The following is a 13,409-nucleotide window of genomic DNA, read 5'->3' on the forward strand; positions in this document are numbered from 1 at the left end:
TTGACTATTTATAGTAAGCAATGTGTACTAATTTCGGAGCAACCCTAGCAAATAAATCTACGAGCACAACAATGTGAAGCTTGCTACAAATTAATCTCCAGTGCAAAATGGTTTGAATCCAAATTATGTATTAGCTTTAGTAACCCTTTTTCAGCTTCACTTTACCGTATCGATTGGTTAATACACAATTGTATCTAATTTTTATCGGATTTGAGTTATTATGCCCAAACCACTCTGCATCATAATTATTATATTATAAAAATATTATGCGTCCATATAGGGTAATTATGAAGATATTAATGTCGTATTTAATTGCAAATATATACATAATATATTCATTATTTGTCGAACTTTAAATTTCGAACCTTTCAAATTCGATTTCCTCAAAACATAATAAAGCGTGACATACAATAATATCTGTATACTGACTCATTGATATAACACTTCTATCTGGATAGAATTAACATCTCTGTGTACCCGTCACGACGTGCCGATTACCAATACGGCGGTGAATGAGTCTATAGTACGGGTAAATCGACAACCATCAGTAATCCCGATCATCCTGTTAATCCCGGAAACAGCGCATGTTAGAACTAATCTCCGATACGAGCCGTTTGGTCACGTCCTTGGAATTAGCAGATTGCATTTAGATGCACCGAACGGATTAATTGACGCCTATTCTATTCAATTTAAACGCATAATTAGGCTAACCCTACTGCAATTAAGTTATTCTGATAATGAGAATTAGATTCAGCTGCTTCTAAGTATATAATATTAGTTAGAATGTAATGTGTACGAAAACACTTGTTCGAAAGAAAATTGGCCGAAAATATCACGCCGATTCACAAAATGTAGAATAGCATTCAGATCGAATTAAATTAAATTAAATCTTTGTCGATGATCATTAAATAATTACAAGATAGAAAGAACTTTTTATATACCACGTTTTTAAATTTTCTGTTGAATCATATAAACTTGACAATTCTATCAACAAGTCAACGAATCATTTTTTTGCTATTTTGCAACAAACAAACAAAATATAGAATATTGAAATGTCATTTTGATTTCCATAGTAACGCGCGTATATATTAATAATTTAGTTGCTAAAACCACCCCCTTGGCAACCAATAATAGTGGATTGGATTACGGACTTCTTCCGAAATAACTTTTTATACAAAATAGAATTAACTGAAAATGAATTCAGTTCTACTTAAAGATGGCTAAAAGTATGAAAAGAATGCATTGTCATCGTGTTCTGAAATATTCAAAAAGTTTCAAATGTGTAGCTAGTCGGGAAGTTAGTTAAAAATCGATTGCAAGATTTGTACTGGATAAACAACCACCGGACAAACAAGAATACGAGCTAAGAAAAACGTGGTACAATACGATATTATTAAGCATTATCATTAGCCTGGCTATATTTATTTCTGTATTAATGCCTTTCCAAGCTGATTCCATTGTCTTGGTTATGTGCGTTACGTTCTCACGTAACATAACTATTTCGTCGATCCAGCGGCATCTAAGTCCACCTTTCTGATGATTGACAACCAATTGTATAGCGCTGCGTTACTAAATGTATCTAAATATTGTATATATTGTAGACCTATGTTCCCGGCACATTTTCATTTATACATGGGCATTGTCATTAAAAGGACACGATGCAATTGCATTATTAAATTAAAATGTAATTACTGGAACCATTCAAAACGACTGACAGGTAAGTAACTATCCAGTGTACTTAATTTAATTTCAAGTGTTAAATTCTTTAATGTTTTCCAAGTGAAACATCGTTGTCTTCAGATAAATTCTACGTTTATTTAATTCTAACAGATTATCGCATCGAGAAGGACCTGATATATAAAAAATACATTCCGTGCAAATAATGCTTTACTATTTTGTGTGAATCAACCTTATAGATTCGGTCAATTGTCATTATACAAATATGCTGCATGTAACCATTTAGAGAAATTGGTTAAGTGTTATAGGGAATCGGTACAACGACTTTTAATTTATAGATATATATATATTTATGTTTAAATGATGTTTTACTAGCATTTGTCATTAAGTATATGACACATAATTCCGTTGTACATACATAATAAGTATTGCATTTAATAGATATATATATATTTATACCGCCCATTTACGCCTCATATACCCGTATAACAACTTAAGCTATAAAAATACAATTAATTATTATATATTTATATTAATAACATTACCACGTATTATATACGAATCACGAATAAAATATAATAAATAAAATACTCTTTCATAATAAATTCCAATACTTTCCCAATGCCTACAACATACTACGAGTATTAAACAATTTTTCAATAATAATTGGCTTGCCAGCGAATGACATCTCATTTTTATGAGACGGTTATATTTAGCTATATTTTAAGGTACTACAACCGAAAAAGCTTTTTTGATGTTTTTCTTGCCATCTACAACTCGCCAATAACAAAAAGCTCATGGTGATTGGTCGGGTGGTCTTATGGGAAAATAATAATTGAAAGAAAAGGTTTTACAGTGCACTAGTGCAGGGGTCGGCAAACCGCGGCTCGCGAGCCACATGCGGCTCTTTGGGTATTAGCGTGCGGCTCTTTGCCATATTCCCAATTCACATTTTTTACAAAAAAGGTATGATTCTTGTCGTTTTAAATCCGCCCATTGCAAAAGTCGACAAATTAAATTTTTCTCCATTTCATATTGACACGAACACTTTTGAAATAGATTTTTTTTGGTGGATTTAACAAGCAAAGAGTTATGTAGCTCCAAATTTATAGGTCTTGCCACCAAAATTGAGGATTTGGAGAGAGAAAAATACAATTTAATTTCACAACACGGCGGAGCGCTCTAAAAGATCTACATAATAAGGTAGATACTACGATGAACAATATAAATAGCATTCAGAGATGCCAAATAACCGATGAGAATTTGGAGTCCCGCCTAAAATTGAAAACTACAAGTTACATACCAAACATACAGACATTCTCCAAAGAAATGCAAGGAAGGTCATTGTTTACTTTAGTTTTAAGGAATGCGTGAAAATTGTATGTAACTCATTTTCTGTAAAAAATATATTTATAATGTCAACAATAAAAAAACTTATATTTGCGTTAGTTTTATTTGCAAAACTTCTTCCTTATTCACTGAAATAAATCATATTTATAAAAATAATGTATGACTCTCGATTTTTTTTAACCGTTGTGATACTCATATTTGGTTCTTTTGGTCCAAGAGTTTGCCGACCCCTGCTGACTAGTGCAATGAGTAAGATAGAAATTTAAATAGAAACCGTTACACATTTCATAGAATAAGTATTGGGAAATTAAAATGCTTTAAAAAAATTAAAAATTCCGATACAAAGCTAAGAACAAAAACTAAGAACGATTCAATAAATTTCGTTATGTTTGATACATAATTTCAATATATTTTAGCGGTGTTTCACTGTTGATCTAACAGTGGTAATGTTATACACAGGTGACTTAAGACTAGTAATTATTACAAAAAAGCACATAAATAGCATTGTTGGCTGTATATAATATTATCTATATATAAAAATGTAAACAATTATAAGGCCTTATATACAAATATTGCCTGTATTATTAAATTTCTCATATTGTAACCAAAAAATGATAACTGGTATTCTTTTTTTTAAGAAATGAATTCAAAGTGATTCATTATTTAATTGTTATTTATGTAAAAATAAATAATTTATTGTAACTACAAAATATTGTCAAAAACAACTAGAATTAATTGTTTAGAATGCTAAAAATTGCAGATATTTATTATGCATTTTGTTAATAAATAAAATTATTGAATAAATGGCATCCATGAATTTATATTGAATACAAATATCATTATTGATTCTACAATACCCGCCATGAGCATACATCCGTATTCCTAATGTATTAAAATTGCCATGTAACACAAAAGGTAAATTACTAAGTAACTTAATAATTAAGGGAAAAAATACTTCATTACTTCACAAATAAGTTGTATGTATAGTTTTGATCTTTTCTTGGTAGATATTTCTATATTTTCACCTATACACCAATATTGCTTTATATTATATTTAAAATCAATCTATAATTCAGATTAACTCAATAATAATAAATCGCATCCTATTTATATAATATGCATATAATCCCTTTTGAGGAAATCAGTACCTACCAAGTAAAAACCTACTAGGGCTTTAATGTAATTTTTTAAATGTATTTTTGGCTGTATTTCTTGGTATTCTTTGATTTTTATTAATGTTTCGTAAAATGTTGGTTTTTACAATAAATGTTTTATCCGTAAGTAATCCCCTTCAAGAAGAGAGTTGTTTTTGCGTAACCATGGTTTCCAGTAAGTGGTAATGCCGCCATCTTGGAAAACTGCGGCTGATTTTAAATGTTCAGCCATTTTAGTTCACGAGACAGTAGTGCACAGTATATTTAAAAAAGTGTCACATTCGAAATTCAAAATTTGTTTTTTTACATTATTATTCATACTCTACAGTCACATAACCGCTGCAAATACGATACAAATTAGTTATAGTTAAGATACGTATTTTTTATTTTTATTAAAATCATCGGCCATTTTCCAATATGGCAGCCGTAGCACGGCATGTACGAGTGTTGATTTTTGGTATGTTGTTACTTGACACTGGCACTATCATAGGTGCATATTCAAAGTCCCCCCTTTAAGTGATTTATTTCTAGAGAAGGAGCTATTTTGACAAAATATGATTGGAGTGTGATGCTAATCAGAATCATATTTATCTAAGTTAGTAAAAAATAACCAAACCAACCATGTAAGTTTGTAATTCTCAACTGTCGAAACACGCACATAGCTGGAAATGCAGAATCAACAATAAAAATACAATATTTGTTTGATAATTAAACATCTCTATTCCTAAGCAATTTCCAAATTGTATTGTATTACAAAAAACTACAACGTAAGCCACTCTGTGATGATGGACTACGGAGACGACGTCCTCAAGGCTTCTCATCCAGAAGTTCCTCGAGCTTTGAGGCTTCTGTCACTGGGAGAGAGCAGGTGTAATGGCGGCAAACGTAGGCTGCGGGAGCCCCGCCGAGGGGTCTGATCCTGGAGAGAACTGAAAACAAAATGAAAACAAAATGAAAACAATATTATGCTAAGTGCTTCAACAGACTGGTAAACACAATTTACAAAATCGATTATGAGAAGAGAGGGGCATAAAATAAAACACGTCTAGATTGATTAACAAAACAAAATCAAACAAGTTTTCAAAACACTAACTTTATATGGAGACTAAAAAATAGTATTAATATAATAAAATAATAAAGTTCCTAAGCTAATAGAATATTCGCCCTTTGCAGCGGTTAGAATTACATACTTAAAATATTACGTCAACAAGGATGCCACTGTCGTATCGCTTATCGAAGGTTGGCGACCAAATTACAGTACCACCCTGTACCGGATAGTCGTATCAGATCACCAACGCCTTGGAAATTGAGTCACTAATTAAAGATGTCGTAGTCACAAGAATCTTCTACTACCGTCGACCTTTGCCTGCATTATGACTAACTTAGATTACATCATACATTGCGGAAAAATAGATAGATAGTAGCAATAAATTATATTGGCTAATTGGCTCATCTTGTAATCAATGTTCCCTGGAAGGTGTGCGCGTGTGCGCGCGCGCGCACAACTACCAAGATGTGTCCGCACACATGTTTTCATATCCCGCACAGTCCTCACACAAAAATGTTGTAAAAGAAAGTTTCCTTTACCAGATTTTAGATATGCTCGAATGCACAAAACCATCACATGCACAATTCTTCGACTCATTTTTCGGAAGGCGAAGGTCAAGTGCGACTGACGCGAGCACGCAAGTGAAATTTTACGTCGAGCGGGATCACTATATCCGGCCCGTTCTATCGCGTGCCAAAGTATACGAAAAGAAGATACGTATTTTAGTGTTTATCAGTGACCACCTATGTGCCGGGTCCTCTACATTTCTTAGTCTTTGACATGTTTCAACTTGCAAGAAACATTGTCAGTATAGTCTCATAGTAGTCCTTATTGTGAAGACATCACAGTTCTTACAATATTTTTTAAACGGTAAATGTGTTCGTGCCAGAAATAAATACATTCAAAATATATGTTTTCATGAAAAATTGTATGTGTATATTTGTGGGAGGGTGTAAATTTAACACACCGGGTGACGGGTGACACAAACCCTAGTTACGCTACTGCTCAGATGCGTTGATGATGCGCACACACGGTAGAAAAATTAGAGGGAACGTTGCGTGTAATGTAATCAGCCAAATGGGGTCCCGACAAATCAACCCGGACATTACCGCCATAACAATTTAGAAAAACGAAAATTTTAATTTTTACATAATATTATATTTTAGATAGGTACACAAATAGGTTCAAATCTCGTTTGTCTAACGCATGCATGCTACCTGTGCTCCTGTATGGCTGTGAGACATGGCATCTTACTAACCTTCAAGAGTCTCGGCTTTTGAGCTTTGATAATCGATGTCTCCGCCGAATCTTAGAGGTACATTGGTACGACCGCGTTACAAAAACACCCGAGTTCGTGAGCAGACACAGCAGCCTTCGGTGATTGAGATTATCATGAAGAGAGCTTGAGAGAGAGAGAATAAGCTTTACGTGGCTGAGACACGTGTTCCGGGTGCCGCCAAAGATTGCGACACTTCGTACCCTTGTGGCGCAGCCTCAAGGACTCCGTCGCCGTGGCCGGCCCTCCCTCACCCTGCAGCGGTGCTACAAAAGCAACATACGTGCTGCAGGTCTGACATGGCGAGGGGCGCAAGAGTTGGCGATGGACCGAGGGAAGTGGCGTGAACTTGTGTTTGTCCTATGCCCCAATGTTGGGTCGTGAAAAAAAACTGTGGCGTTACCAGCTAGTCGATGGCGGACCTCAGCACTGTCAACACGCACACTTACCAGTCATACAAAATTGTCTTATATATAATCAACCAAAAGTATCGACACGTGTGTCTTTGGCGACCTACCAAAACAATCCTACAATGTTGACCTCGACGTGAGCGAATATTTAAATGTAATTGCTAAAGAGGCTGTCAAAAGATTGAAGCGCAGGAAAGCTCCTGGAGATGATGGCATCCATGCAGAATTTCTGCTCTGCGGACTGAGCGCTGTATTGCCGTCCTTGTGTGACCTTCTGCACGAGGTGTGGGAAAGGGAGCAGTGCCCTAAAGCCTGGAGGGATGGTACCGTTGTTACTCTGCACAAAAAGGGTAACCCACAAGACTGTAATAATTACAGAGGAATCACTCTCCTCAGCGTTCCCGGGAAGGTGTTGGCGCAGATTCTCCTGTACAGGATTAGAAGTCCCATGCTGGACGTTTTGCGTGCGCAGCAGAGTGGATTTGTCCCGGGGAAGTCCTGCTCAGAGCATATTTCAACTCTCCGAAGCCTTCTGCAACAGTACCAAGAGATGAATATACCTGTCGCCTGCTGCTTCGTGGACTATGAAAAGGCATTTGACAGTCCTCATCGTGAATCTCTGTGGCAAATTCTGCTAGGATATGGTGTCCCACGGATACTGGTCGCCGTGATAAGTGCTCTCTACACCAATACAGAGTGTCGCGTGAGAGCAGCCGGAACATCCTCTGACCTCTTTGAAATCACGTCAGGAGTCAAGCAAGGATGTGTACTTGCGCCCTTTCTTTTTATCATCATGATGGATTTCATAATGCGTAAGACGGTTTGCCCCGACAGTGGGATACGCCTACATCATGATGACACAAGCGATCTATGCGAAGAAAGACTGTGCGACTTGGAGTATGCAGACGACGCAGTCGTGTTTGACTCGACGATCGAGAGGTTGGAGGTGACCGTGAACAGGCTAGCCGCGAACTCGATGCGTGTGGGTCTTCATCTGAATGCCGCTAAGACCAAATCCATGTGCAGTGCTGCTTGCATCGACGCCGACACTCCTCTGCGGGTTTCTGGTCTGCCCGTCGAGCTGGTGTCCAGATTCAAGTACTTGGGTGCCACGGTTGCCGATGATGGTGGTATTTCTAGTGAGCTTGGAATCCGCATGGGTGTGGCGGGCTCTGCGTTCAACCAACTTGGAGTCGCATGGAGGTCAAGGCTGTATTCTGTGAGGACCAAATGTCGTTTGTTTAACGCGTGCGTGCTACCTGTGCTCCTGTATGGCTGTGAGACATGGCATCTTACTAAGCTTCAAGAGTCTCGGCTTTTGAGCTTTGAGAATCGATGTCTCCGCAGAATCTTAGGGGTACATTGGTACGACCGCGTTACAAATATCCGAGTTCGTGAGCAGACACAACAGCCTTCGGTGATTGAAGTTATCACGAAGAGACGATTCACGTGGCTGGGACATGTATTCCGGATGCCGCCAAAAAGTGCAGCACTTCGTACCCTTGTGGCACAGCCTCAAGGGTTCCGTCGCCGTGGCCGGCCCTCCCTCACCCTGCAGCGATGCTACAAAAGCGACCTACGTGCTGCAGGTCTGACATGGCGGGAGGCACAGGAGTTAGCGATGGACCGAGGGAAGTGGCGCCAACTTGTGCTTGCCCTATGCCCCAATGTTGGGACGTGACAGGGTGAAAGAAGAAGAAGAAGAAACTCCTATAAAAAATTAAACCTATTTCAAAAATCATATAGGTGAAGCGTTAAATTTTTTCAACATGGACATCAACAGCACAACATTGGCAACATCATTCTAGTAACTTGTAAGTCTCACAAGGCAAGTAATGACCAACAACTTGTAGAATTTTCGAGTATTTTTTTTAGATAAAAATCAACAGTTATGAAAAGCTTTTGCATAGTCTGCCCACTCCAAAAACTGTGCAATACTAAATAATATGCTTGAACTGCAATAAGTGCTTATCTACGAATGTGTCGAATTTCAGCTTTCTACTTTGTTTACGAGCCATAAGTCCCTTCCATTACAAGCCAAAAGATAGATTTAAAAATAAACTCATTCTTTATATCTTGTGCGTTAATAAATCAAACGAATAAGCAGGCAAACATGAAAAGGGCTTTGTGATGTAGATGGATTTAAAGCAACTCGGTAACGTCTCGCCTTATTGCCCCTTCATTGGGCAGAAACGGTTTTGGGGGATCGCAGAAGCACTCATGGGACCAGTAAAAAGGACAATCTTCAGTTTGAACGTAAAGTTCGCAGGGGCAGGGGACATCGCTTCCCAACCATTTCTGACTATAATCATCAATACTATTAAACAGTAACGAATGGGTAGAGGTAGCCTGTAGAGGTCCGACATAAATAATGTACACTAAACTTTGTCATTCATCTTTTATTTGCTTTCATCGAATTAAGAATAAAAAAAATATTGCAGATGGTATTGGTAAGTTTTAAAAAATCAATTAAATTCTACCTAAAACAAACCATAATAATAAATGGAGGCTATGGCACTTTAAACTATCATTTTTTTTATATATTTAATATATTTTTAAAAAGAAAGCTTACATTTTACAGAAAATAACATAACAAAAAATAACTAAGTTAAATAAACAGATGTAGTAGTGATTCGATACGAAATAATTTGCCAGAAAATTTCAATTGATTTATCGAAACATTTTTGGTTATATGGTTTGCTTGAAGATTGTTTTTACTTCTATAACAGTGACTGTAAAATCATCTGATCAGCTAACATGGTGTCATATAGTTTGAAACAAACATTTAAGAAAAAAGTCATTGATATTCAACCTATATATAATCGTAGAAGTATTCTTAAGGCTATACTTCAGCTGAGGCATGGTCTAAAAAGATCGTGGCTAGGTGATGCGCGGATTGTGCAAATGACGCGTGCCGAGCGAAATATAATTTGTCATAAAAATCCAACATGCGTCCATTTAATGTTATGTTTATTGCTATATTACGAATAATAATAGTATATTCATTGGCATGTTTTCTTTTTTAAGTACATACGTAAAGTTTTTTAGTCATCTTTACACGATTTAAGAATATTTTCATCCGATGCCATGATAAAACAAATCGACATGCAGACACCTCGACTATCAGTCTCCGATTGGCGACTACTGAGAAATTTCGTCGCACCTACTGTTGAAAATCATTTGCCGTTTTACTGAAGTACGCTCTTAATATATATGTGAAAATTTATATTTTTCAATTGGAATCCCATAAAATGCCAAAACGGTGGCCAAAATTTTCATTTTATATAATTACCATCTGTGTAAAAAGGTTTTACAAAAAAAAAATATTACGAATGACTAATGGTAATTTGTGTATGCTGTTATCCAATAGTGCACAATAGGGTGAATTTTCCGAGCTATGCCGCCGGAGTTTAACATTTAGTAAAAAAAAAACGGTGTAAATAAAAAATTCTAAATTCAAAAATAAACGAACACAGAATGCGTACTTCAAACTTAAAAAACCATCAATCTCTCGAACATATTTTTCTCTTATGGTCCAAGTAAAATATACAGAACAAAAAAACAATAGTGTGCCATGACTGTCTCAGATGTGAAGTAAGAGATCACCACAGATCGGTCCATTAATCTTTATTTGAGCAGAGATTAGCGGTCATTGGCCGAATCAAATATAATCCATCCCCACCATTTAACCCGCCTTCCCTCCCACCCCATCAACGCCTTATTCTCTCATAAACAACAAGAAAACTCGCATTTTATACTGATGTCTTTCAGATATCTTTTGTTCGCAGGTTTGTTTTTCTCGTAAAAAGAATACAACTCACATTCACCAATGTAATGCGGTGCTGTGTTGGTTTAAATTGATACGTTGGCCACTTCGCCAATGTTTTCGTTCACTTTGTGATACTAGCGTGAAATTCTAAAAAATCTACATAGTTATACTTAGGTACTATAAACATTACGATCGAATTTATTCTATAGATAAGACTTCTATCTAAGTTAGCCACCTAAACTAACAATCAAAACTGTATATCTCGCTCTAAAAGTTAGCACAGCCAAGAGAGTTGCTGTTAAAACATAGGACTAAATGTAACAATTACAACTAACGTATTGTAACAATTATAATACTTCAATACAAAAATATGAAAAACTACCCTCGATAGCCGCCGATATCCGCCGACAGCGGCCGATAGCAGTCTTGTGTATAGAATAGATGCGCAGATATACCTACTTATTGGATAAATGTATATTTACATAGGTAAGTACATACCTACGTTCTGTAAATATATAAAAAAAATGTAAAAACAATAATATATATGAAAATCGGTGGCGACGTTTGGTGGTGATTTTTTTAAAAATATCGATAGAGAGACATAACATTATAAAGCGTGCCGAATTCATGCAGCAGACATGCAGGCGTACTTGTTGTTTTTATGACGACCGACGACTTGATTTCGAAGTCATGTCACCTTGTTTATTTCATAAACTTCGTATTTATATAGTTTAAGTATTTTCATCAGTAGCAACATCGTAATATTATTGTTTTAAAAGTACTTAAATGACGTTCTGCCTGAGTGTTTCTACTGACGTTCTTGGTTCAATTCTTTTACCTCCCTCAAACAGCCAGTCTTTGATACTGACCTACACTATACTACACGATAACTAGTACCGGTTGTAGGTAAACAATAAAGAATTTACTGTATCTTGGCAGCTAAGCATGAACAATCCGCAGACTTTGTAGAAAAATGTATATGTATGTCATTGTAATACCCTGTCTTAATGACTCCAGAATTTTGGCGTTTAAAATAATACCTACCTACTATGTTATGGTTTAATTATTTTCTGTGATAATGAAATGACATGTCTAGAATGAGAAAAACAGTGCATCATAATGACATATAGGTACATATTATTTTCAATAAAGTCTACATATTTTTCAGGTAGCTGCTAAATATACAAAATACTACATCTGCAGGTCTATTCTATACACAAGGTCACTATCGACCGCTAAAGTGATAAAATGATAGTATTTATTACATATTTGTATTGAGTTATTATAATAATTGTTACAATAAGTTAGCCGTCTAAACAGTAAAAACTGTATATCTCGCTCTAAATTTTATCACAGCCAAGGTGCAGTGAAAATATAGCACTCATTGCAACAATTACAACTGACTTATTGTAATTGTTACAATACGTGCGAATACTTTGACAGGAACCTACCCTAAGTTTGATAATGTTAACTTTATCACTTTAGCGGTCGATAAGTATACAATAGACCAACTAGATCCAAACAAGACAGCATAGAAAATACGGCTCATTTTTTGCTACTACTCCACCGCGGGCACTTATTAATAATATATTTCTAAAACTATGAGATATTATTAATGTTATCTATATTCGTTTTCATCTAAATACACATATTGTGTCCTAACAAACGAATCGTACAAAAAATAAACGAAATCATTCGTTAAGTAATTATTTTTTGCGACATTTACAAGACATCCTAATGGTCTTCAGAAGGTCGATGCCTAAAAGTGGGCGTGAATTAGGATGATGGATGTTGGGGGACACAAAAGAGGAGAGCGGAAGAAGAAGAATAAAAGAACGAAACAGAAGAAGTTTGATTGGAGACGGCACAATTAGTGGCGGCCAGATTCCCTGCGGATTGTAATGTTATTAGTATCATTTTACTGGTTCAATTCCAGATATAAATCACAGCATATAAAAAAAGGCAAAGTAGTATTTCACACGAGTACGGCATCAGACATCACCGAATACACTTTTCTTTCACAGTATCTGGTAAATATGCAATTTTTTGCGTTTCAATCATGGTTTCTCCTAAGTAATCGAGTATTGTATGCTATAAACATCGTGTCCCGGAAACTTGTACGTATGGTACGTACGTACGGTATCACACTTCACCGTGAAATGTTGTATCGGAAATATATGGCCGTATATTAAAGACCATCCAACATATTTAGGTCGTATAGAACTGACATAAAATTCATGTCTAAATAAAACACGGTTCTTGCCGGTTTACTTTTACATTTTACAGGAAGCCAGCAGTAAATAAATTTTAAAAATAGCCGACATACTGGATTATTATTGTCAGGTTAGATTTTCATTCTTGAATTCATGAATTTTGCCAAAATCAGCTATGAAAATTGAATTAATGTTCATATAGATTATAGAATCTAATAAAATTATAGACCGTATAGTATACGGTCATCTCTTTCCGATAAAAAAGCTCTCGAAATGTTTTACGTACAATTTACATATAACCTATATACATATGGTTCGAAATGGACCGGAGCGAACCAGAGCACAGCTCCGATTCATTAAATCCTTTTTGCTTTTGATATTCCATGGATTCGGGGCACCCGGGATAGTCCCACATCCCCTTCATCTTGTAATTTATATCTGGAAGGCTGGTTTTGGCTGCTTTTACGCGGTGATGTTATTTGTTCCCGGTTCTTGATGAGGACCAGGAGAGG

At 36.0% G+C, this 13,409-nt stretch overlaps 1 protein-coding gene across 6 annotated transcripts in view; it reads right to left on the reverse strand.

The window, feature by feature from the left end:
* Positions 1-3,662: 3,662 nt before the first annotated feature.
* LOC147070500 (spermatogenesis-associated protein 20) overlaps positions 3,663-13,409 on the reverse strand; it is a 202,961-nt gene continuing 193,214 nt past the window's right edge. For all 6 annotated transcript variants that reach the window (XM_085949534.1, XM_085949532.1, XM_085949533.1 and 3 more), the window contains exon 6: positions 3,663-5,110. In XM_085949534.1, the coding sequence (XP_085805660.1) occupies positions 4,989-5,110 (122 nt within the window). In that variant the 3' untranslated portion in view covers positions 3,663-4,988. The remainder of the gene's footprint in view (positions 5,111-13,409) is intronic.

The sequence above is a fragment of the Rhyacophila brunnea genome, unplaced genomic scaffold, assembly GCF_057557595.1.
Source record: "Rhyacophila brunnea isolate RB1 unplaced genomic scaffold, BYU_Rbru_1.0 scaffold_22, whole genome shotgun sequence".
Classification (NCBI taxonomy): domain Eukaryota; kingdom Metazoa; phylum Arthropoda; class Insecta; order Trichoptera; family Rhyacophilidae; genus Rhyacophila; species Rhyacophila brunnea.